At 45.0% G+C, this 22,501-nt stretch overlaps 1 protein-coding gene across 1 annotated transcript in view; it reads left to right on the forward strand.

The window, feature by feature from the left end:
- Positions 1–22,501, forward strand: part of CAP2 (cyclase associated actin cytoskeleton regulatory protein 2) — a 114,701-nt gene that overhangs the window by 77,097 nt on the left and 15,103 nt on the right. Inside the window, exons 7-8 of the mRNA XM_044293417.1 lie at positions 12,018–12,120; positions 19,666–19,846. Of these exons, the coding sequence (XP_044149352.1) occupies positions 12,018–12,120; positions 19,666–19,846 (284 nt within the window). The remainder of the gene's footprint in view (positions 1–12,017; positions 12,121–19,665; positions 19,847–22,501) is intronic.

Here is a 22,501-nt window from a genome sequence, read left to right on the forward strand (position 1 = left end):
AGTATTTAGGCGCTGGGTGACCGGTATGGATTTACTAACAGAATTAGACTTGGAAATGCACAGTAGCGTGTGTGTGAAGTTATTCTGAATGACCCTATGTGCACCTTGAATATTATATACCCTTTTAGGGATAGATTTCAAATAGCTCTGATACAGCAGAAACCACTAAATTATGAAATTGCTAAATTGGGAATTGTATTTCAACCCAGAACAAAAAATGTGCTTTGACGGACACTAAATAACTTTCCCAGCCACAACAGGACAGCGGTAACGAGAGATTTAGCGGGATATAAATTTGAGGCCTAGTATTTAGGCGCTGGGTGACAGGTATGGGTTTAGTGACAGAATTAGACTTGGAAATGCACAGTAGCGGGTGTGTGTGAAGTTATTCTGAATGACCCTATGTGCACCTTGAATATTATATACCCTTTTAGGGATAGATTTCAAATAGCTCTGATATAGCAGAAACCACTAAATTATGAAATTGCTAAATTGGGAATTGTATTTCAACCCAGAACAAAAAATGTGCTTTGACGGACACTAAATAACTTTCCCAGCCACAACAGGGCAGCGGTAACGAGAGATTTAGCAGGATATAAATTTGAGGCCTAGTATTTAGGCGCTCGGTGACAGGTATGGGTTTAGTGACAGAATTAGACTTGGAAATACACAGTAGCGGGTGTGTGTGAAGTTATTCTGAATGACCCAATGTGCACCTTGAATATTATATACCCTTTTAGGGATAGATTTCAAATAGCTCTGATATAGCAGAAACCACTAAATTATGAAATTGCTAAATTGGGAATTGTATTTCAACCCAGAACAAAAAATGTGCTTTGACGGACACTAAATAACTTTCCCAGCCACAACAGGACAGCGGTAACGAGAGATTTAGCAGGATATAAATTTGAGGCCTAGTATTTAGGTGCTGGGTGACCGGTATGGATTTAGTGACAGAATTAGACTTGGAAATGCACAGTAGCGGGTGTGTGTGAAGTTATTCTGAATGACCCTATGTGCACCTTGAATATTATATACCCTTTTAGGGATAGATTTCAAATAGCTCTGATATAGCAGGAACCACTAAATTATGAAATTGCTAAATTGGGAATTGTACTTCAACCCAGAACAAAAAATGTGCTTTGACGGACACTAAATAACTTTCCCAGCCACAACAGGACAGCGGTAACGAGAGATTTAGCGGGATATAAATTTGAGGCCTAGTATTTAGGCGCTGGGTGACCGGTATGGATTTAGTGACAGAATTAGACTGGGATATGGCCAAAAAATAACCACACTATTGCTGGTTAAATGCACTTGGTGACGGGCGCAGCTTGCCCCTGATGTAGTATATGGCCAAAAAATGAACAGACTATTGCTGGTTAAATGCACTTGGTGTCACAGCTTGACCAACCACACTACTGAGGGTTAAATGCACTTGGTGACGGGCGCAGCTTGCCCCTGATGTAGTATATGGCCAAAAAATGAACAGACTATTGCTGGTTAAATGCACTTGGTGTCACAGCTTCACCCTGATGTAGGCTTTAGCCAAAAAACAACCACACCATTGAGGGTTAAATGCACTTGGTGACAGGCGCAGCTTGCCCCTGATTTAGTATATGGCCAAAAAATGAACAGACTATTGCTGGTTAAATGCACTTGGTGTGACAGCTTCACCCTGATGTAGGCTTTAGCCAAAAAACAACCACACCATTGAGGGTTAAATGCACTTGGTGACAGGCGCAGCTTGCCCCTGATTTAGTATATGGCCAAAAAATGAACAGACTATTGCTGGTTAAATGCACTTGGTGTGACAGCTTCACCCTGATGTAGGCTTTAGCCAAAAAACAACCACACCATTGAGGGTTAAATGCACTTGGTGACAGGCGCAGCTTGCCCCTGATTTAGTATATGGCCAAAAAATGAACAGACTATTGCTGGTTAAATGCACTTGATGTGACAGCTTCACCCTGATGTAGGCTTTAGCCAAAAAACAACCACACCATTGAGGGTTAAATGCACTTGGTCGCAGCTTGGATGCACTTGGTCGCAGCACCGCACAAGACACAAAATGGCCGCCGATCACCCCAGAAAAAAGTGACTGACAAACGGTCTGTGCAGCCTAAAAACAGTGAGTGAGCATTTGAATTTCAGCAGCTCAATGATGCACAGCTGCAGATCGATCGATTAATCAAGTGAAGTCCTTTGGAGGAGTTAATCTGCCTAATCTCGCCCTACTGTCGCATCCGCAACCTCTCCCTACGCTAATCAGAGCAGAGTGACGGGCGGCGCTATGTGACTCCAGCTTAAATAGAGGCTGGGTCACATGGTGCTCTGGCCAATCACAGCCATGCCAATAGTAGGCATGGCTGTGACGGCCTCTTGGGGCAAGTAGTATGACGCTTGTTGATTGGCTGCTTTGCAGCCTTTCAAAAAGCGCCAAGAAAGCGTCACAAAAGCGCCAAGAAAGCGACGAACACCGAACCCGAACCCGGACTTTTACGAAAATGTCCGGGTTCGGGTCCGTGTCACGGACACCCCAAAATTCGGTACGAACCCGAACTATACAGTTCGAGTTCGCTCATCCCTATCCTTGACCATAGCAGCACTAACCTGTTTTCACGCCAAACAAACAGGTAGCAAGCCTGGCTGGAAACCAGCCCAGCAGCACAGGCTGGGAGGAAAATACCTGTTTTCGCAGACAAAACCTCTCACTGTGTCACATACACCACCCCCCCCCCCCCCCCTTGTTCAACCCTGAGGGAGTGAACACATGCCAGACAGTGTGCCCGGGACAGGGTATCCTCGTTTCCCTGTAGCCGGCCTGCCCTGTGTTCCACCAAAAAGTTTAAGTTTTCTAGGGAGAGAAACCATCAGTTGACACGTGCATTTCTGTCCTTGGTCTGGCTCATCCACTTGAGAGGGGAGTGGTTAGTCACCAGGCGGAACTTTCTCCCTAATAAATAATAGCGGAGAGATTCTAGTTCCCACTTGATAGCCAGTTACTCTCTCTCCACTATTCTATACCGGGTCTCGGCTGGGGTGAGCTTACGGCTGAGGAAGACAAAGGGATGCTCCTCCCCGTTGACTTCCTGAGACAGTACAGCACTGAGGCCTATTTCGGAGGCATCGGTCTGTACTATAAACTCCCTTTTGAAGTCGGGCGTCACCAAAACCCGATCATCCCAGCGAACCATCCTTGACTTGTGTCCCTTCAAGAGTCCTGTCAAGGGCACGGCTAGAGTAGAAAAGTGGGGAACAAACCTCATGTAATAGCCCACCATTCCCAGGAATGACTTTATTTGCCTAGTGGAGACAGGTCGGTGCCAATTCCGTATCGACTCTATTTTGTTTACTTGGGGTTTAATGACTCCGCACCCAATGACATAACCCAGGTACTTAGTCTCTTCTAACCCTATTGCAAAAAATTTTGGGTTAGCGGTTAGGCCAGCTTTCCGAAGGGAGTCCACTACAGCCTGCACTTTGGGTAGGTGACTTTCCCAGTCGGTACTGGTTTCGAAAGTCGTTACAAAACTGCAACGTCCCGTCTGGCTTAGGTATCAATACTATAGGACTGACCCACTCACTTTTTGACTCCTCAATGACGTCTAGCTGCAACATTAGCTGCACCTCCTCCGATATGGCTTGTTACCGAGCCTCGGGTACCCGGTATGGTTTTAATCAGACTTTTGCCTGAGGCTCAGTGACAATGCCATGCTGGATTATGGAAGTGCATCCAGGGAGGTCAGAGGACACATCCGTGTTCCAACTAACGAACTCCCTGGCCTCCTGAGTGTTTAGAGGAGAGTGTCACGGACGGTGTACAGGAAACAAGACAAAGCAACATGCATATATGACTGAGTAGATCCAAAGCTAAGGAACCAAAAGGGAGACCCCTGCACAAGACCTGAGACTATCCCTGGCTGCTCAGCCTATGCAAAGATCCGAAAGGTGGAGGTTTGCATATCCTTACCTCGACTGATAATACCCATGAACACCCTACAATTTTCTCGAGGTACCTCGTACGGGACCCTGCCACCTAGCCAGGAACTTACTGTCCATGGACGGCACCAGAAACAAAACTCGATCACCCGGGTTAAAGATCCGAACCCGAGCCTGCCGATTATATACCCGACTCTGGGCTCGACTGAGCTGCCTCCATATGCTCTCTAACAAGAGGCAACACTGTCTCTATCCGATCTTGCATCTGGGTAACATACTCAATTACACTTTTATGTGGAGTGAGGTTATTGTTCCCACGCCTCTTTGGCCATGTCCAAGAGACCGCGAGGGTGTCTGCCATATAGAAGTTCAAAGAACGAGAACCCAGTAGAGGCCTGGGGTACCTCTCGCACTGCCAACATAAGATAGGGTAGAAGGAGGTCCCAGTCCTTCCCATCTTTAGCCACCACCCTTTTCAACATATTTTTTAATGTTTGGTTAAACCTTTCTACCAGACTGTCCATTTGCGGATGGTAAATGGACATCTGTAGCTGTTTTATGTGCAGCAATTTACAGAGTTCCCTCATCACCTTGGACATAAAAGGGGTCCCTTGGTCGTTCAGAACCTCTTTAGGTAGTCCTACTCAGGAAAACATCTCCATTAACTCCTTAGCTATGAGTTTGGTCGAGGTATGTCACAGTGGCACTGCCTCCAGGTACCTAGTGGCGTAGTCTAGAATGACTATGATGTGTTGATGTCCTCTGGTGGACTTCGGTACCAAGCCTATGAGGTCCATAGCTATTCGGTCAAACAGTACTTCGATAATCGGGAGAGGTACTAGGGGACTATGGAAATGTGGCTGGGGGCTAGTTATCTGGCAGGTTGGACAAGACTTACAAAACTCTTCCACTTCTTTGAATATGCTGGGCCAGTAAAACCGCTGTAGAATACGATCCTGAGTTTTCTGCAGCCCCAGGTGACCACCGAGAACGTGTATTGTGGGCTAGATCTAACACAAGCTTGCAATAAGCCTTGGGGACCACTAACTGTTCAATAGGCTCACCCCGTAGTTGGTTTACCCGATACAACATATCCTGATGAACCACAAAATGGGGAAACACTGACTTTGCCCCAGGTTGTTGTGGTTCACCATCTAATATTAACATATTTTCCCAGGCGCGGGATAGGGTTGGGTACCCACGTTGGGCGGTACCAAACTTATCACTGGAGACATTGAGGTCTGCCAATTCAGGACCTGGCAGCAAGTCCTCCACGTCTCCCACCATGACACTTAATGGAGTTGTCTCCGTCTCTTCCACCGAAGTGGCGGTCACCCCTACCGCTGGCCATTCGGTCTCAGGTTCCCAAGGTTCTGTTCTACCTCCTGAGCCGGGCCACTCTGCTAGGGTTACCCCTGTCTCATGGGTATCAGTCACTCTCATAGCAGGCCACAGTGCCGCGAAGCCCAGGAAGTCTCTCCCTATAATGAGTTTAAAATGTAGATTTAGTGGCAACAGCCATCTCGTGGGTCTATCTACCAGCCACCGTAGTTAGAGACACCGGCGCGGTGGGGTAGTCTGTTAAGTCTCCGTGGATGCACATCACCCAGACTTCCCGGCAAGTATACTCAGGGGGACTGCACCAGGGTAGCCCTTACTAGGGTCACCAGACTCCCTGAGTATCCCACTTTCATCTGGCACAAATGATATAGAGACTCTGGGGTACCTGTTGACACAGCCTCCTGGCATATAGCGACTGACGGTAGCCATAGTTAGTGTCCATGGACTTAACCCGATAGGGGACAGTCAGCCCTTACATGGCCCGGATCCTGACACCGCCAGCAGACTATCGGAACCAGGTCTGACGTGGGTACATCCCGAGCAGGTTTTATCGGCTCAAATCTCCGGGCCTGGGGTGGAGATTTCCAGGGTTTGCTGACCCCCTCCCTACAGAACCCTCGTTTAGATTCCTGGCAACTTCATAGCGTTCCACCAGGTCCACCATCTCAAGGGCATTGCCAGGAGACACCTAACCAATCCAGTGCTGGAGAGGGTATGGAAAAGCCCTCCAGAACATATCGGCTAACAGACGATCCAGCATAGCAGTGAGACTCAGCACATCAGGCTGTAGCCATTTTTGCAAGAGGTGAAGTAAGTTATAATACTGGGGTCTTGCAGGCTTAGCTGGGTTGAACCCCCACTGATGCACCCGCTGGGCCCGGACAAACACATTCACCCCCAGTCTTGCCAGAATCTCACCCTTGACTTTCTGGTAGTCGGCCGCTTGATCGTCCGGCAAGTCGAAATATACCCGCTGGGAATCGGATGCCAGGAATGGAGCGACGACCTCAGCCCACTGGTTATGGGGTAGCTTTTCCCTGATGGCCACTTTCTCTTACATAGCCAGGCAGGTTTCGAGGGGGTCATCTTAGGAATTGCGGCATGGACTGCTTTCTGGGCATCATGGGCGCTCTGGGTTGCTCCTGCTGTCTGCAAAGCCATCACGTGTTGTAGCAGCAACTGGTTAGTCTCCTGCTGCTGCTTATTAGCCTTGCGTTGCTGCAGTTAGGCAAGTGACAAAACAAGCAGTCATAATGAAACAAAAAGTCACCTTGCGGTGTTGATGGTAGTTCCCACCATGCAGCAATTCTGCCTCAAAGAGTCCTTGACCATAGCAGCACCAACCTGTTTTCACACCAAACAGGTAGCAAGCCTTCATCCAGACACAAGCCTCTTAGATCCCAACACAGAGACCTGGCTTCTGAGCCCAGCTGCCTATTTAAGGACAGCCAGGTGCTGCCAAAACCCGGACCAGCACTTCAAATCCGATCTGGTATTTGACCTCACCTGGCTGGAAACCAGCCCAGTAGCACATGCTGGGAGGAAAATACCTGTTTTCCCAGACAAAACCTCTCACTGTGTCACAATAGCTTATTAAAAACTATTCTAAATTTCATAAAATGTATTTTTGTAATATACTTTATTTTTTGCTTACGAAATATACACCTGAAGTTTAGGTACCTATAGCTCTTTAGAATCCATACACAAGACAGTGGTGTACTGGTGTACTGATTCCGATGTTGGGCCACAGTGAATGATGTACAGACAGGAGCATACATCGCTGCTCCTGCCTGTGCCCGCTCCACTCTGCTAAAAAGCCTTGCATACCACATCAGTGCAGGAGACCTTCTAGGACCACATTTTAGCAGAGCGGGTACATACAGAAGTAGTGAAGTGTGCTTCTGCCTGTACATCACTCACTGCAGCCACCGCACTGCAAACCAGCAGCAGTGGCCGTGCTTACACACTATAGGAAAAAGTGCGGCCCCTCTGGTGGCTGCGGTCCTGGCCAGCACACAGGAGCTTTTTTCTATAGTGTGTAAGCATGGCCACTGCTTATGGATTGCAGGATGGCCATAACCCCTGGACACGAGCAGTGTATAATGTGATGGAAAAATGAATCACTCCAGCAAAGGAAGCAATATGGACAATCACAATACATTAGTAAGTGCCTTGTATTAACTTTCTCTACATGATAAATGCCATTTACTGAAGTGAGACAACCCCTTTAAATATATACAAAAGTTAGGTACACTTTAAACATTTCAGACAACCCCTGTAAACATTTTGGGTTCCTGTGTTTGTAAGCCTGAATTTTGTTCACTCAATAAATAATTCTACAGCCTCAATCTACATAAGCAGTTACTAAAACACGGCTATGTGTCACACAACAAGAAAGTAGGGTGACCTTTCATGTAAAGTTTCTCAATAGTGTTGCAATGCGACACGTGACATGCTGCGAAGTGATGGGTTTAGTGTTGCAGGTCACAGGTCAAGCACGACTTTTTCGTTTTCACATGACACTCTCCGGCGACCTGCCTGTGCTTTCACAGTTGCAAACATACTCTTGAGTTGCGTGACACATGTTATCATGTAGCTGAACCCTAAGGGTGCGACCACAAAGCTCGGTCATGATCTGGTTGGGTCACGTCCAGCTGCAGTCAAGAACCACACAGCCAATTAGGCCGCAGCTGCCTGATATTTAACTACTGAAGACCGTACTGTATACGCTGTCTGAATTCTTAATGGCTGCTCTAATGGTGTCGCACGGCCATTAAGAATTCAGACTGCCTACACAGTGCGGTCTTCAGTAGTTAAATATCATACGGTTCTTGACCGCAGCTGGCCGTGACCCGAGCAGATCACTACCGCACCATAAGTCATATAGCAGATGTATGAAATTATTTATAGAGCTGGTAATACTGTATGTTACAAAATATCCACAGACCATATCTCTAAAAAGTAGGGCTTAATTGCACCCAAGACAGGTCCTAAACCACTTAGTGCACTTTACCTCCCCTGGACAATCCCTCTTCCACTTGATTGTGAGGGCCAAGCATCCAAGTGGAGAGCGCAGGAGCTAAGGTGCACTGAGTGGCTAGGACCTACCATCTGTGCACTTAAGCCCTAAATTGTATATTAAAAAACACACTAAATGCAGCAACGGATTGGGGAGGAGCAGTATGCATTTAATCAGCAGGGTCAGCCATATTAGGCATATGGGTGGTTTAAAAGGGTTGATCCTGATAAAACATGCCCTTTAAAACCACATCCATCTAACATAGTAACATAGTTTATAAGGCTGGAAAAAAAAACTAAAAATGAAAAAAAATAAATTACCTGTAATTTTGTAAGTAAATGAATTTCCCTCTTATGTGAAGTTGTTCGAAATTCTATATATCATCATTACAACGTACACAAGGCCTGATACTGTAGCTGCAATAGCAGCCATACTACTTGGCACCCACCAGTCTCGTACACAGATAATATTAGGACAAAGGTATACGACTTTATTTGATTTTTAGGATGATTTTTTTTTTTTTTTTACAATAAACAAGACTTACTTTTGTAAAATGGTTATTCCGGCTGATGCAAGTTAACCGCGATTAAGATTTACTCTTTGTATGTCATTGAAGCTTGACATCTAGCCAACAGTGTCACTATCCCAGCGAAAGCAGTTTGAGACAGAAATCATAGCAGCCATGTTAGTTGTATCTAGGCGACGTCAATATAGAAACATTGTACATCACCCGCCCGGTAATGACAGAAAACAATTATACTTTAGTCTCAAGAAACAAACACTTCAGGACCATCTAAAAGTTTCCGTAGACCACACACACTATGGGGGAGAGTGATGTAAAGGAAAACTAGCTTTGTTGTCCACAGCAACCAATCAGATTCCACTTTTCATTTGATGAACGTAGTAACATGTCCATCCAGTTCGGCCTGTTATCCTGCAAGTTGATCCAGAGGAAGGCAAAAAAAAACATGTGAGGTAGAAGCCAATTTTCCCCACTTAAGGAGAAAAAAATTCCTTCCCGCCTCTAATCAGGCAATCAGAATAACTCCCTGGATCAACTACCCCTCTCTAGTAGCTATAGCCTGTAATATTATTACACTCCAGAAATACATCCAGGCCCATCTTGGATTCCTTTATTGTACTCACCATCACCACCTCCTCAGGCAGAGAGTTCTATAGTCTCACTGCTCTTACCGTAAAGAATCCTCTTCTATGTTTGTGTACAAACCTTCTTTCCTCCAGACGCAGAGGATGTCACCTCGTCACAGTCACAGTCCTGGGGATAAATAGATTATGGGAGAGATCTCTGTACTGACCCCTGATATATTTATACATAGTAATTAGATCTCTCCTCAGTCGTCTTTTTTCTAAAGTGAATAACCATAATTTTGATAATCTTTCAGGGCACTGTAGTCCCCCCCATTCCAGTTATTACTTTAGTTGCCCTCTTCTGGACCCTCTCCAGCTCTGTTATATCTGCCTTGTTCACAGGAGCCCAGAACTGTACACAGTGCTCCATGTGTGGTCTGACTAGTGATTTCTATGGGACACATTTATTAAGACTGGCGTTTTAGATGCCGATCTTAATATCCCCATACCTGGTGATGGATCACCTGGAGTTATGAAGAGGCGCAGACCTCTACATAACTCCGGTAGATCCTCTGCCACTTCTAAATGTAAGACAGCTTCCTAGCTGTCTTACATTTAGACCATTTCCTACACCTAAAACAGGAGTAGAAAATGGTCAATGAGATGGGCCAATCTGAAAATGGCCAGTGATGAGCAGCAGAGGCTATATTCGAATTAGTGATATTTCGCAAATATTTGTGCGAATATTCATCATATATTCGCAAATTCGCGAACTCCAGTCATTTTCTTGATTGCGAAAATCGGCAATCTGAAAATTAGCAATAAAAATTTGAATATTCGCGATCAACACTAAAAATGGCAGCACTGATTGGATAGATTGAGTCTATACCCCCAACTGGTTACCACCCCTCTGTACCCTTACTGCAGACTGCTAGCAATTCATTCATAACTTCTACCGTAGTTGCAATAATAAAGGAACGGCACAACATAGAGCCATAAGAATAGATGCTCCAGAATTTATATTACATGGGGAATGCATGAAGCTATTAAAACCAGGTCCTCTTTAACAGGCTTGTCTGGTTTCAGGAGGAAACTGGATGACACAGAGGACCCGCCTGTAATAAAGGAATGATCATTACTTACCGAGCAGATCCCACTCCACCACTCCAGTTCTCCCGGGCCAGGATCTGTTACCTGGCTGTAGCGGTAACATCACATCGACAACAAACGACAACTGCAGCCAATCCCTGGCCTCTTCTGTGGACTGCTGACATGATGTCACCTCTGCAGCCCAGCAAACAGATCTCAGGCAGGAGAACTGAAGCGGTGGAGTAAGATCTGCCAGGTAAGTAAAAATCTCTTCTTTATTGCAAGCGGATCTTCTCTGTTTGGTTTCTTCCTGAAACCAGACAAGCCCTTAGGGCAGTATTCCCCAACTCCAGTCCTCAGGGCCCACCTACCAGTCATGATTTGAGAATATCCTACATAATGAATACCTGGGGTAAGTCCTGATGCATGGACACTAATTACATCACCTGCTCAATACTAAGGAAATCCTGAAAACCTGACCGGTAGGTGGGCCCTGAGGACTGGAGTGAGGACCACTGCTCTAGGGGGTTGCACAGGATTGAAAAAAATGTCTGGTCTCTTGCAGAAACAGCACCAAAACCACCCAAAGGTTGTGTCTGGCTGAGCTGTAATACCAGAGACAACCAATGAACAGGTGTGGCACTCTTTCTAGAAGAAACATCTATGTTTTTTGAATATTCTACAACCCCTTTAAATGGATTCTCCCTCACGTAGACAGTTATCACCAAATATGTCATGTTTCAATTGAAATCATAAAAAAGCCTCCTGTGTCTAGACATTACAGCTACATGCTTGTTATGGTGCCCCCTGCTGTGCTTTCAGAACGTCCAACTATTGCGCCCAGTACCAGTGATGATCAGGCATGCCTGGTAGCTCAGTCCCACTGCCTGGATCCTCTTGTAAATGGGTGGCAGAGTGATTCTTGGTATTTTGCAGGCAGCCAATAAGAATCAGTGCACTAGAAGCAGCTTCTTCTCACCATCACTGGACACATTAGGGGAATTTTACGAAGACCGGCTTTTTATAACATGGTCTTAGTATAAAATCTTCTGGCATAGGATGCAAGAGGACTGGTCATCAGAAGCTGAAAACTATGCCAACTTGATGCTGGTGTAGATTTCAGGTGTTATTTATGTCACATTCCTGGCATTCCGGCACATATGTCCTGACCCTGCCACCCACACCCTGCCCATTTTTTAGAAAAGTGGTGAGTTCGGTGTAAATGACCAAAAATTCACAACTTTTTGTGCAAAAGTGGGCTTGCTCAAAAATGTACATCTAATCTACGCCACAAAACTGGCGCATTGATAAATTCTACCTACTAGGTGGAAGTTCTGAGAGGGACTCAAAGTAACACCAAGGGGCGTCATAGCAAGTATGTCATATTTTTTTACAAATAATTTCAATTTAACAGAAAAATGAAGCATAAGGTTCATGTCAGTTGGATGGATTTGCTGTAGTCATTTCTTGATGCTGATGTACGATGTGAATTTAGAACGTCGATGGATATAATTATTTGGCTTTCATGTGACCATAGTGATGTGCGCCATGTTGACTGGGTGAAGTCATACCTGAGTATTTGGAATGATCTTCAGGCATACATCAAGGAGCATCATACCACAGGAACTTCTTGGAGTAGTGTAAGTATTTACCAAGCATTTCTTGTTATCTATGTTATGTCTGTTTCTTGAGTCTTGACTCGCAGCTTTGCATTACCATGGGCCTTTTTAGACTAGTTTAGGTAACTGGCCTGCTGAAAAAAAAAAAATCTTTAAATGTTACAGATCTAAGAAACAAATGTGCACTATGCACTAAAACTATGCAGATTTTTTTCTATAATGTGTAAATGTTTTTGTTTTTTTTTGCATTGGGAGGTAGATTCCCTGCTGAGATCAGGTTCCATCAGACTGTTATCTTGTCTGTGTTTGGGTAGGTCACCTAAAGTGGAGAGGGATAATAACTTACCCGTTACATGCCAACTTTGCAGCAGATTTCACTTTACTTTTTGCCTCAAACACAGTTAAATCTCCTGGAAAACATGTAAAAGGATGATTCAACTTTCTAGCATTTTTTAACAGACCCCACAGTGTGGCCAGACCCATACTGGTAATCATACTTTCCTGATCCCCGCCACTGTGTTCCAGCTCCATTGATGCCCAACCGGCTCTGCATGTCCCAGGCCTCCCCACATCAACATCCGTTTTGATGCGGGGCACATGAGCCATGACGTGTCACTCATGCGGTGCGTAACCTAGTGACGTGCCACATGTCCGCTGTGGTCAGTAATTGGCTGCAGCACTCACATGCCGTGTCAAAATGGATATTGATGCAGGAAGGCCGGGGACCTGCTGAGCTGGTGGAGCAGTGTTTGACCCCCCCCCCCTCCATCGGCCCATGTTAGTGTAATATGCACTGGGTGGATATACCATATGTGCACTGTATTAGTGTAATACAGTACCAGCAAAGTGATGAGATTTGCCAAATTTAATTTATACAGTGTGCATATTATGTACGAGCGGAAATTGACCTGCGTTGGGGCTTTTAAAATCCACAGCATGGCAATTATTTGGACGGCTCTGCGGCTGATGTGTTGTGGTTTCTCTACAAAATTTAACAAGGTTGTTAAAACACATAGAATTGAGTTGCAGTTTTTATCGTGGTTTTCATGCTGTTTTCATTCAGATTTTCTGCCTACAAATAAGCATCATGTGCATATACCGTTAGGATATGTTCACATGGTGGATTTTTCCGTTGTGGAATCTGCAGAAGAACTCTAAGGCTGACGGTTGGAATTCTGCCATGGACTTTTAGCTGTACATACTGCAGATCCTTCAACTAATTTAACCCTATTCAATGGGGCTATCAACGAGGGCTGACTGCAGCAATTATGCATGTCAGTTCTTTTTTTGAACCATGATCCTTATGAACCATAGTGAAGATTTCCACTGACAAACAATAAGAGACATTTAAAAGGATGGGGTTTTTAACAGACCCCACAGCGTGGCTGGACCAGTAGTGGTGATCATACTTGCCTGATCCCTGCCTTGGTGTGTCGGCTCCATCGATGCCCCACAGGATCTGCATATCCCAGGCCCCCCCACATCAGTATCAATTTTGACACGGGGCACATGAGCAGTGATGTGTCACTCACGCAATACATGACCCAGTGACTGTTTTCCCACTTATTTTGGTGCAGAATATGTGCCAGATTTCACACGGAAAATCTGCTGCACACATACCCTAAAGGGCCTTTATATTTGTAGTGGAATTTTTCATTGTAGAGACAAATATTGCTTAACTTATTTTCCTTCACCCTATCATTCATTTTCCGCAGGTATCACAATATTAAATATCACAATGTTTGTATGTCATGACAGAGTCATGAATAACAGACCTTTTGTCCCGGCATGAATTGTTTCTACCTGTGAAATAAGGAGATGGAAACCTACCCTGGATAACTGACCATAGCTGACCTCCCTAAGAAACTAACAGCTGTAGAGTGCAACTGTTCCTTTTATTTTATTAGCACTTGCCAAAAAAGTAAGACTTCCTTTAGTGATGTTACTGAATTGTGGTTTGCTTCACTGCTAAGTGAGGAGAGGAAGAAACCCAACAGCTGTGCCACAGCCTAACAAGAAGGGCTTAGAAAGACTTCAGCGCTGGTCATTTTGGCTATCGTCACACTTTCAGAAGACAACTGAACAACTGGTGGCTCTTAATAGCATTAAACACGTGTCGGCCAAAAGGCATGTGTTAAGGAAATGATAGTCAGTAGCATGCCTCGGTGGCAGCAGAATAGAAGGGTTTTGTGAATGTATTAATGGAACAAAAAAGCTATACAAAAACAAGGGCTTAACTAGTATAGGCACGTGTGCCTTGTGATATCCTACACGCTCCATGAAATATGAAGACAGCTGGTAGCAAATTATGGAGTCGAGGGAGGAGTTTCTGTTACAAAAACAATTAAAAAAGCTTGTCTATAGGTAAAAAAAAATCATTAAGATCACGGTTAAGTCATAGTGGGTTATGGGGATGAAGATGGAGGGCCCTAGAAGTACTGTAGGTTGCTATGAAGCATAGTGCTATATTTGTTGCCGTCTATTGTTGTTTCCTGTGCCAGATATTGAAAAAAGTCTAAAGTCAAGTCAAATGAGTCATGTATTGGTCTTTATTTGATGCCAAGTACAATAACCCATTAAGGACCAGTCTAATTTGGGCCTTCAGGACCAAGTGTTTTTTTCAAATTTTTCATTAACACATTCCAAGAGCTACAACTTTATGTTTTCAATCAACAAAGCTTCATAAGTGCTTGTTTTTGTGTTATTTTTACACCATAGACTATGTAGTATAAATGAAATGTTAAAGGGTTTTTCCGGGACTTTTATACTGATGACCTACTGCAGTAGCACTGCGGCCTTCTCTCAGCTCACCAAGCACAGCACAGTACATTTACTTCAATGGCTGAGCAGCTCCTAGGCCATGTGACTGATGAACGTGATGTCACATGGCCTAGATACAGGGCCAGTGCAACCATATAAGCGAACTAGGCGTTCGCCTAGGGCGCCGGCCTGCTGGGGGCGCCCTGGTGGGCTCCCCTTGACTGGGACTGCAGCCCTGGGCGACAGGGCAAGCGGCTCTTGAGCTGCCCCCAGCGCCGTTACAGGGGGGCCAGGGGGTGGAGGTCCTTCTTAAATATGGCAGAGCAGGCATCTGCTTACCCTAATAGCAGGTGCCTGCTCTGCCAGTAAATTACCGGAAGAGAGGAGGCGGGCGGCAAGGGAGGCTGTTCTCGTAGCTCCCCACTCCTCCCTCTTGCGCCCTCTGTGATGCTGGAATATGACGTCATTCCGGCCCCGGCATACTAATGGCGCGCTGGAGGACTGAGGAGCTGCACCACACTGGACCCCAGGGAGGTGAGTGTTTAAGTGTTTGACTGAGTAAGTGTCTGCCTTTGTATTTGTGTCAGTGAGTGAGTGTATGTATGTCTGTCTTTCTGTCAGTAAATGAATGTGTGTCTGTCATTGAGTGTCTGTGTGTGTATGTCAGTGAGTGTGGATGTCTGTCGGTCAGTAAGTGTCTGTGTGTTTGTCAGTGAGTATGTGTATGTTTGTCAGTGAGTATATGTGTGTGTTTGTCTGCCAGTGAGTGAGTGTCTGTCAGTGAGTTTCATTGTGTGTGTGTTTCAGTAGGTAGGGGTGTGTCTGTCAGTGAGTATGTGTGTCTGTCAGTGAGTTTCCGTGTGTGTGTGTTTTAGTGGGTAGGTGTATGTCTGTCAGTGAGTGTCTGCCAGTTAATGAGTGTATGTGTGTCTGTCAGTGAGTTTCTGTGTACGTCATTCAGTGAGTGTCTGAGTGCGTGTCTGTCTGTCAGTGTGTGTGTGTGTGTCTGTCAGTGAGTGAGTGACATGAGGGGGCGGCAAAATGGATCTTTGCCTAGGGCGGCAAAAATCCTTGCACCGGCCCTTCCTAGGTGAAGCTGTGAGAAGACAGCGGCGCTACTGCAAGTGCCTTCTCAAACTACCGGTGCCTTCTCAAACAGCTAATCAATGTGGTTCCCGGATGTTGGACCCCCACTGATCAGATACTGATGACCTATCTAGAGAATAGTTCATCAGTATAAAAGTCCCTTTTAAATTTTAAAGATATGGTCATACCTATATTTTATGTTTTAGTACTTTTGCAGCATATTTTATGGAGAATGAATACTTTTTGGAGTGCCAGCTTCTGAAACCCATTACCTTAAATTTTTCTCTCAATGTGTTCTTATGGGGACTTGTTTTTTGCGGGGTGTGTTGTAATGTTTAAGGACCATTGTAGTTACATGAGCTGACGGAGGAAGACGCTTTCCTCTCTTAAATTGCTTAGATGCTGCAGTTGCTATTGTCCATACCATCTAAAGAAATAACAGTAATTCCACCCCACTCATTCCCATTGTCGCGTCTATACTTACAGCAAGTAGTGATCTAAGAGAGAGGGGGAACCCTAGCAGCGCTATCCCTGGGGCAACACGAGGACCCCTTTTTACATCCTACAGGAATGTTGCTGTTCTATTAAGACATAAAAAGGCAGCTCTGGGACAGAAAACTTTGCCATCCCTAATAATATTAGTGCTAACCATTATATTGTTTTTTCAGGAGTCACATGTGCTAGTAAAGGCACTAGTTATGTCTCATAAAAAAGTTATGTGCTCTGTCCAAGGAAAGGTGGTGTATGTTCATCTTTGATGGCCTTTCGGCCAGAACCCCCCACGTTGCCGGACCTGTGGAGGGTTACTGCTCTTTCAATCCCATTTTGTCACGCATAGACATGTCACTGCTGAGGCCAGTCATGGCTGCAGAAGCACACATGACACTCATCAAATGGATGCTGACAAGTGGGGCCAAAGCGTGGCAGCTGGGAACCAAAGAACCCTGTGACGGGGAGCAGGTAAGTATGCTTCCTTGAGCATGTTTGGCGACATAGGGGGTTATGGCTGAAAAGCTTCCAACGGTGGATAACCCCTTTAAGGATAACCCAACTCAAAATGTTATTTTTCACAGACACTGATGCATCTAGGCCTGATCAGGGGTTCCACACTTTTACACTAGGGAAAGCAAACTGCTTTTAGCCTGCTCAAAGATACTTTGCACAGCAGTAAACATATCTGAAAAGAACTACTGGACAAGAATGGTCTTACAATGGGACATGCAACATGCTGCGACTTTGACGCGACAGTCGCAAAAAATGTATCCAAGTTGGATTTTTGTGTGGCTGTTGCATCACAGTCGCAGCATGTCGCAGTGCAACACCATTGACTATCTTTACAAAAAATGTTGCTTGACTTTTCCACAGCAAGAAGTCGAGTGACACATATAGCTGCACGCTTTGTCGCAGGACAGTGTCATGTCGCTGTGTAGCCATACCCTTAGAGGCAGGAATAGTATTAGGGGTTCCACAGTAGAGAAATAATTATAGGGGTTTCCCTGCCATGCTAAGGTTGGTATAAAAAAATAACATAAGTGCGCAGAGCCCGCTCACAAGAAACAAGCAATGTTGTCTGCACAATGGCAATAACAGAAGTGTGTAGACATCAGCTTCTTCGTCTTGTAATTTCTATACATGAATGCACATGGCTGCCGGCCGACAGGTGGCGGCTGTAAGACTGACCTCAATAAGACAAGCATCTACATTTACAGCAGAAGCACCTCAACAAAGGATCAGTGTCTGGTCGACTATCCACCTGTTCTCCTCAGATGACATATGATCTGTGGTGGCTTTACCTTCTGCTTTATATACATAAAATATATTGTATATAAGAATACTATGAAAGAAACCGTATAGTATAGTAGGAACACTACATGCATAAAAAGCTATCAATCATTGCAGCAAAGTATTAGGAAAATATTAGGTTATATATTAAAAAAACTGAAATTTTGTCTACACTGGAAAAATTCACAGTAAAATAATATCTCTTCTGCACAACATAACTTTTAGCATTTTTTTTGTGCTGTGATTCCTGGGAGACGTAATGTGTGCATTATTCTTATATGTGACATCACTGTTTGCATAGTTCCAGTGCAGTAGAATATTCCAGTCATGGGACTTCATTGTCTTTATTATCTCTGTACTGTGATTATGTGCGACATCATTGTGTGCACTATTCCTATAGGCCTCATGCACACGACCGTTTTTCGGGTCCGCATCTAAGCCACAGTTTTTGCGGCTTGGGTGCGGACCCATGCACTTCAATGGGGCCGCAAAAGATCCGGACAGCACTCTGTGTGCTGTCCGCATCCGTTGCTCCGTTCTGAGGCCCCGCAAAAAATATATAGCATGTCCTCTTCTTGCCCGTTTTGCGGACAAGAATAGGCATTTCTACAATGGGCTGCCCGTCCCGTTCCGCAAATTGCGGAAGGCACACGGGCGGCTTCCGTTTTTTGCGGATCCGCAGTTTGCAGACCGCGAAAAACGGAATGGTCGTGTGTATGAGGCCATACTGTGACTTCACTGTGCACAATACAGTGTGATGGTTGCCCGCTGCATAAAGGGTTAAAGATTTATTTTCTATTTTACAGGCTGTATAAGGGGTTAAACAGTCCACTTAGTTGCAGTTGCTAGGTAGGAGCGTTGCACCCTCCCTATAGTCTGAAGAGTAAGAGCAGAATAGTGTGACCCTGTGAAGAGTGAGGAGGCAGAAAGAGCAATCCTGGGTAGGACAACTCGCCAGCTTGTCAGACAGAACCTTAGGCTCTGTCTACACGACGACAATAAGTTGCGCGACAGATAGGGCACAACTACACTGCAACATTTGTAGCACAACATTTTGTTGCACCAATGTCACGCGACAATTTTTATAATGGCAGTCTATGGTGTCGCGCTGCAACATGCGACATGCTGCGACTGCAATGCAACAGTCGCAGAAAAATCCATCTTGAATGGATTTTCTGTGACTGTTGCTTCGCAGTCGCAGCATGTTGCAGTGCGACACCATAGACTGCCATTATAAAAATTGTTGCGCGACATTAGTGCAACAAAATGTCGCGCGACAAATGTAACCAGCCTTTAAGGTAGCAATTGAAGATATATTTTGAGTGAAAGCCTGCCTTTTGAGAGGAGGTGCGTGCAAAAGAGTCTGTGGAGAGAACTTGTGTAAAACTTATGGCTTCCACAGCAAATTAGTCTGGGAGATGTAAGGCCTCTGGAGCCTGGACACACTTTGGAGGCAAACTGTGAATTTGCTAAGGACTGCGCTTTTCCACCATTACCTTGTTTCACAAAATCTGGCCTCATCATTGTATGCACCTACTTTCCCTCACAGAGGTATGCTCAATGCCATGCATATCATAGATGATAGTAAAGAAAATCAAACATAAATAAATATGAGGGGTGGGAGATCATGGTTTGAGGATCATCCATCACCCATGGTGACTTTCTTTTGAATCTCCATCTAATATTTGTACTAGAGCGTCTCAATAAATTAGAATAACATCAAAAATGTATTTAAGCAATTCTGTGTGTAATGAATCTATATAATATGAGTTTCACTTTTTGAATTCAATTACAATGATATTCTAATTTATTGAGATGCGCTACATGTCTGTACAAGTATTTGTCTCTGTTTCATTGTGATGTAATCTTTAGCAAATACAAATTTTTACTTATTTGTATTTACATTTTTATATTTAGATATGTATTATTTTTATTTAGATGCTATCAGAAGCTAAACCTAAGGATGCAACATCAGCACCGAGTCATCCTCCGCCACCTCCTCCACCCCCAGGACCTCCTCCCAGTTATGATATTTTTAATAGTAAACCCAAAGATGACATTTCTCAAGACCGATCTGCATTGTTTGACCAGCTGAACCAAGGAGAAGAAATTACAAGAGGTTAGCTAATAAGAGATGCATATGTATATAATTTAGCCATGATTTATCGTCTCCTTTAAATGTAAATGCTATTTCTGTTACACGGACTCTTAGTTCCACCCACAAAACACAGATGTATCTGGATGGTTGTAGGACATCTGGGTTTGTCCTTTTGTGGACCTATTCATATGAATGAATGAGTGTCAGATGTGTTTTATGTTGTGAATGTCCCTGCATGAACTGCTGGTTAAGGCCTCATGTACACGAATGTATTTTTGATCCACATCGAATTCGCATCCACATCAAATTTTTTGTAGGTCGGATGCAGACCCATTCACTTCAATTCAAAAGATGCATTCGCATGTCCGTTCCACAGCTCCGCAAAAAAATTGGAACATGTCCTATTCTTATCCATTTTACAAACAAGGAAAGGACAGTTCTATAAAGGCAGGAGATTCTGTTCTGCAAAATGCGGAACACACACAGAAGGTATCCGTGTTTTGCAGGTCTGCGATTTACAAACCACAAAATCGGCAACAGCCGCATGCTTGAGCCCTAACCCTGGGTTCACACCTGAGCGTTTTACAGCGCGTTCCTACGCGCTGTAAAACGCTCAACAAGGAGAAACCAATGCTTCCCAATGGGAATGGTTCTCACCTGGGCGTTTTACAGCGTGTACGATCGCGCTGTAAAACGCCCAACGCTCAAAAAAGTTCTTGAGCTTCTTTGGGGCGTTTTGTCGCGCGTTCCCGTACATAGACTTTAGGGAACGCGCGACAATGGGCGTTTGCTTGTCTCTGTATGCGCGATTGTAAACGCCAGTACAATCGCGCATACAGAGCGCTCCATCACGAACGCTCAGGTGTGAACCCAGCGTAAATGTGAATTTCACTATTTACTTTAATGGGTGCATGTGCAATGCGGTTGCAGTCTGGATGCCACACGGACACTAATGTCTGAATTAGGCCTATTTCCCACGGGCGTGTGCACACCGTGGTTGTGCTGCGGGACGCAAAATGCAGCCCGCAATGCACGAGCACGATCCGTGGGGCAGCCGCAGCGGATCGCAAAAAGATAGGACATGTTCTATCTTTTTGAGGAACAGAAGTACGGGACGAAACCGCACAGAAGCACTCCGTAGTGCTTCCGTAGGGGTCCGTTCCGTGCTTCCGTTCCGCACCGTTCCACATCTCCGGATTTAAGGATCCATTGAAGTGAATGGGTCCGCATCCGTGATGCGGAATGCCCACGGAACGGCACCCGTGTATTGCGGATCCACAAATGCGGTCCGCAATACGGCAACGGGGCGCACACGCCCGTGGGAAAGAAGCCTTAGGCCTCTTTCACACGGGCGTCAGTTTTTTTGCCCGGATAAGAGCCGGGTGCGTTGCGGGAAAATGTGCAATTTTCCCGCGCGAGTGCAAAACATTTTCATGCGTTGCACTCGCGTGAGAAAAATCGCGCATATTTGGTACCCAAACCCGAACTTCTTCATAGAAGTTCGGGCTTGGGATTGATGTTCTGAAGATTGTATTATTTTCCCTTATAACATGGTTATAAGGGAAAATAATAGCATTCTGAATACAGAATGCATAGTAAAACAGCGCTAGAGGGGTTAAAAAATAATAATAATAATTTAACTCACCTTAGGCCACTTGCTCGCGAAGACCGGCATCTCCTTGTGTCTCCGCTGCTGATGAACAGGACCTGGGGTGAGCTGCTCCATTAAATACAGGTTAAGGACCTTCGATGACGTCACTCCGGTCATCACATGGTACGTCACATGATCTTTTACCATGGTGATTCACCATGGTAAAAGACCATGTGATGACCGGAGTGACGTCATCGAAGGTCCTTAAGCTCTATTTAATGGAGCAGCTCACCCCAGGTCCTGTTCATCAGCAGAGGAGACACAAGGAGATGCCGGCTTCGCGAGCAAGTGGACTAAGGTGAGTTAAATTATTATAATTTTTTTTTTAACCCCTCCAGTGCTGTTTTACTATGCATTCTGTATTCAGAATGCTATTATTTTCCCTTATAACCATGTTATAAGGGAAAATAATAATTATCGGGTCTCCATCCCGATGGTCTCCTAGCAACCGTGCGTGCAAATCGCACGGCATCCGTACTTGCTTGCGGATGCCATCCTATTTTCACACACCCCATTCACTTCTATGGGGCCTGCGTCACGGCAAAATCGGACAATATAGAGCATGCTGCGATTTCAACTGAACGCACAAGTGATGCGTTAAAAACATCGCTCATGTGCACAGCCCCATAGAAATGAATGGGTCAGGATTTAGTGCGGGTGCCATCCGTTCGCCGCACGGATCGCACCCGCATGGAAAACTCGCCAGTGTGAAAGGGGCCTTAGGCTCAAGTGCTAAATTCAGAGAGGATTATTCATGAAGATCTTGAAACTTTTTACAGTCGCAAATTTGCGTTAAAACTCCCGAGCCTTCGGGAAACAATCACATTGGAGAAGATTTAATAAGGCCAGTGCACTAGAATTTTCGAACCTGTTTACTCTCTGTTTACTATTTTCGAACCTGTTTACTATTTTGGACTTCAGGATACAAAGATTTTTTTCATTTTTGTCATCTCAAGCTACTTTCACACTTGAGTTTGGAGCGGATCCGTCTGGTATTTGTACAGACGGATCCGCTCCTATAATGC

The sequence above is a fragment of the Bufo gargarizans genome, chromosome 5, assembly GCF_014858855.1.
Source record: "Bufo gargarizans isolate SCDJY-AF-19 chromosome 5, ASM1485885v1, whole genome shotgun sequence".
In the NCBI taxonomy this organism is placed as follows: domain Eukaryota; kingdom Metazoa; phylum Chordata; class Amphibia; order Anura; family Bufonidae; genus Bufo; species Bufo gargarizans.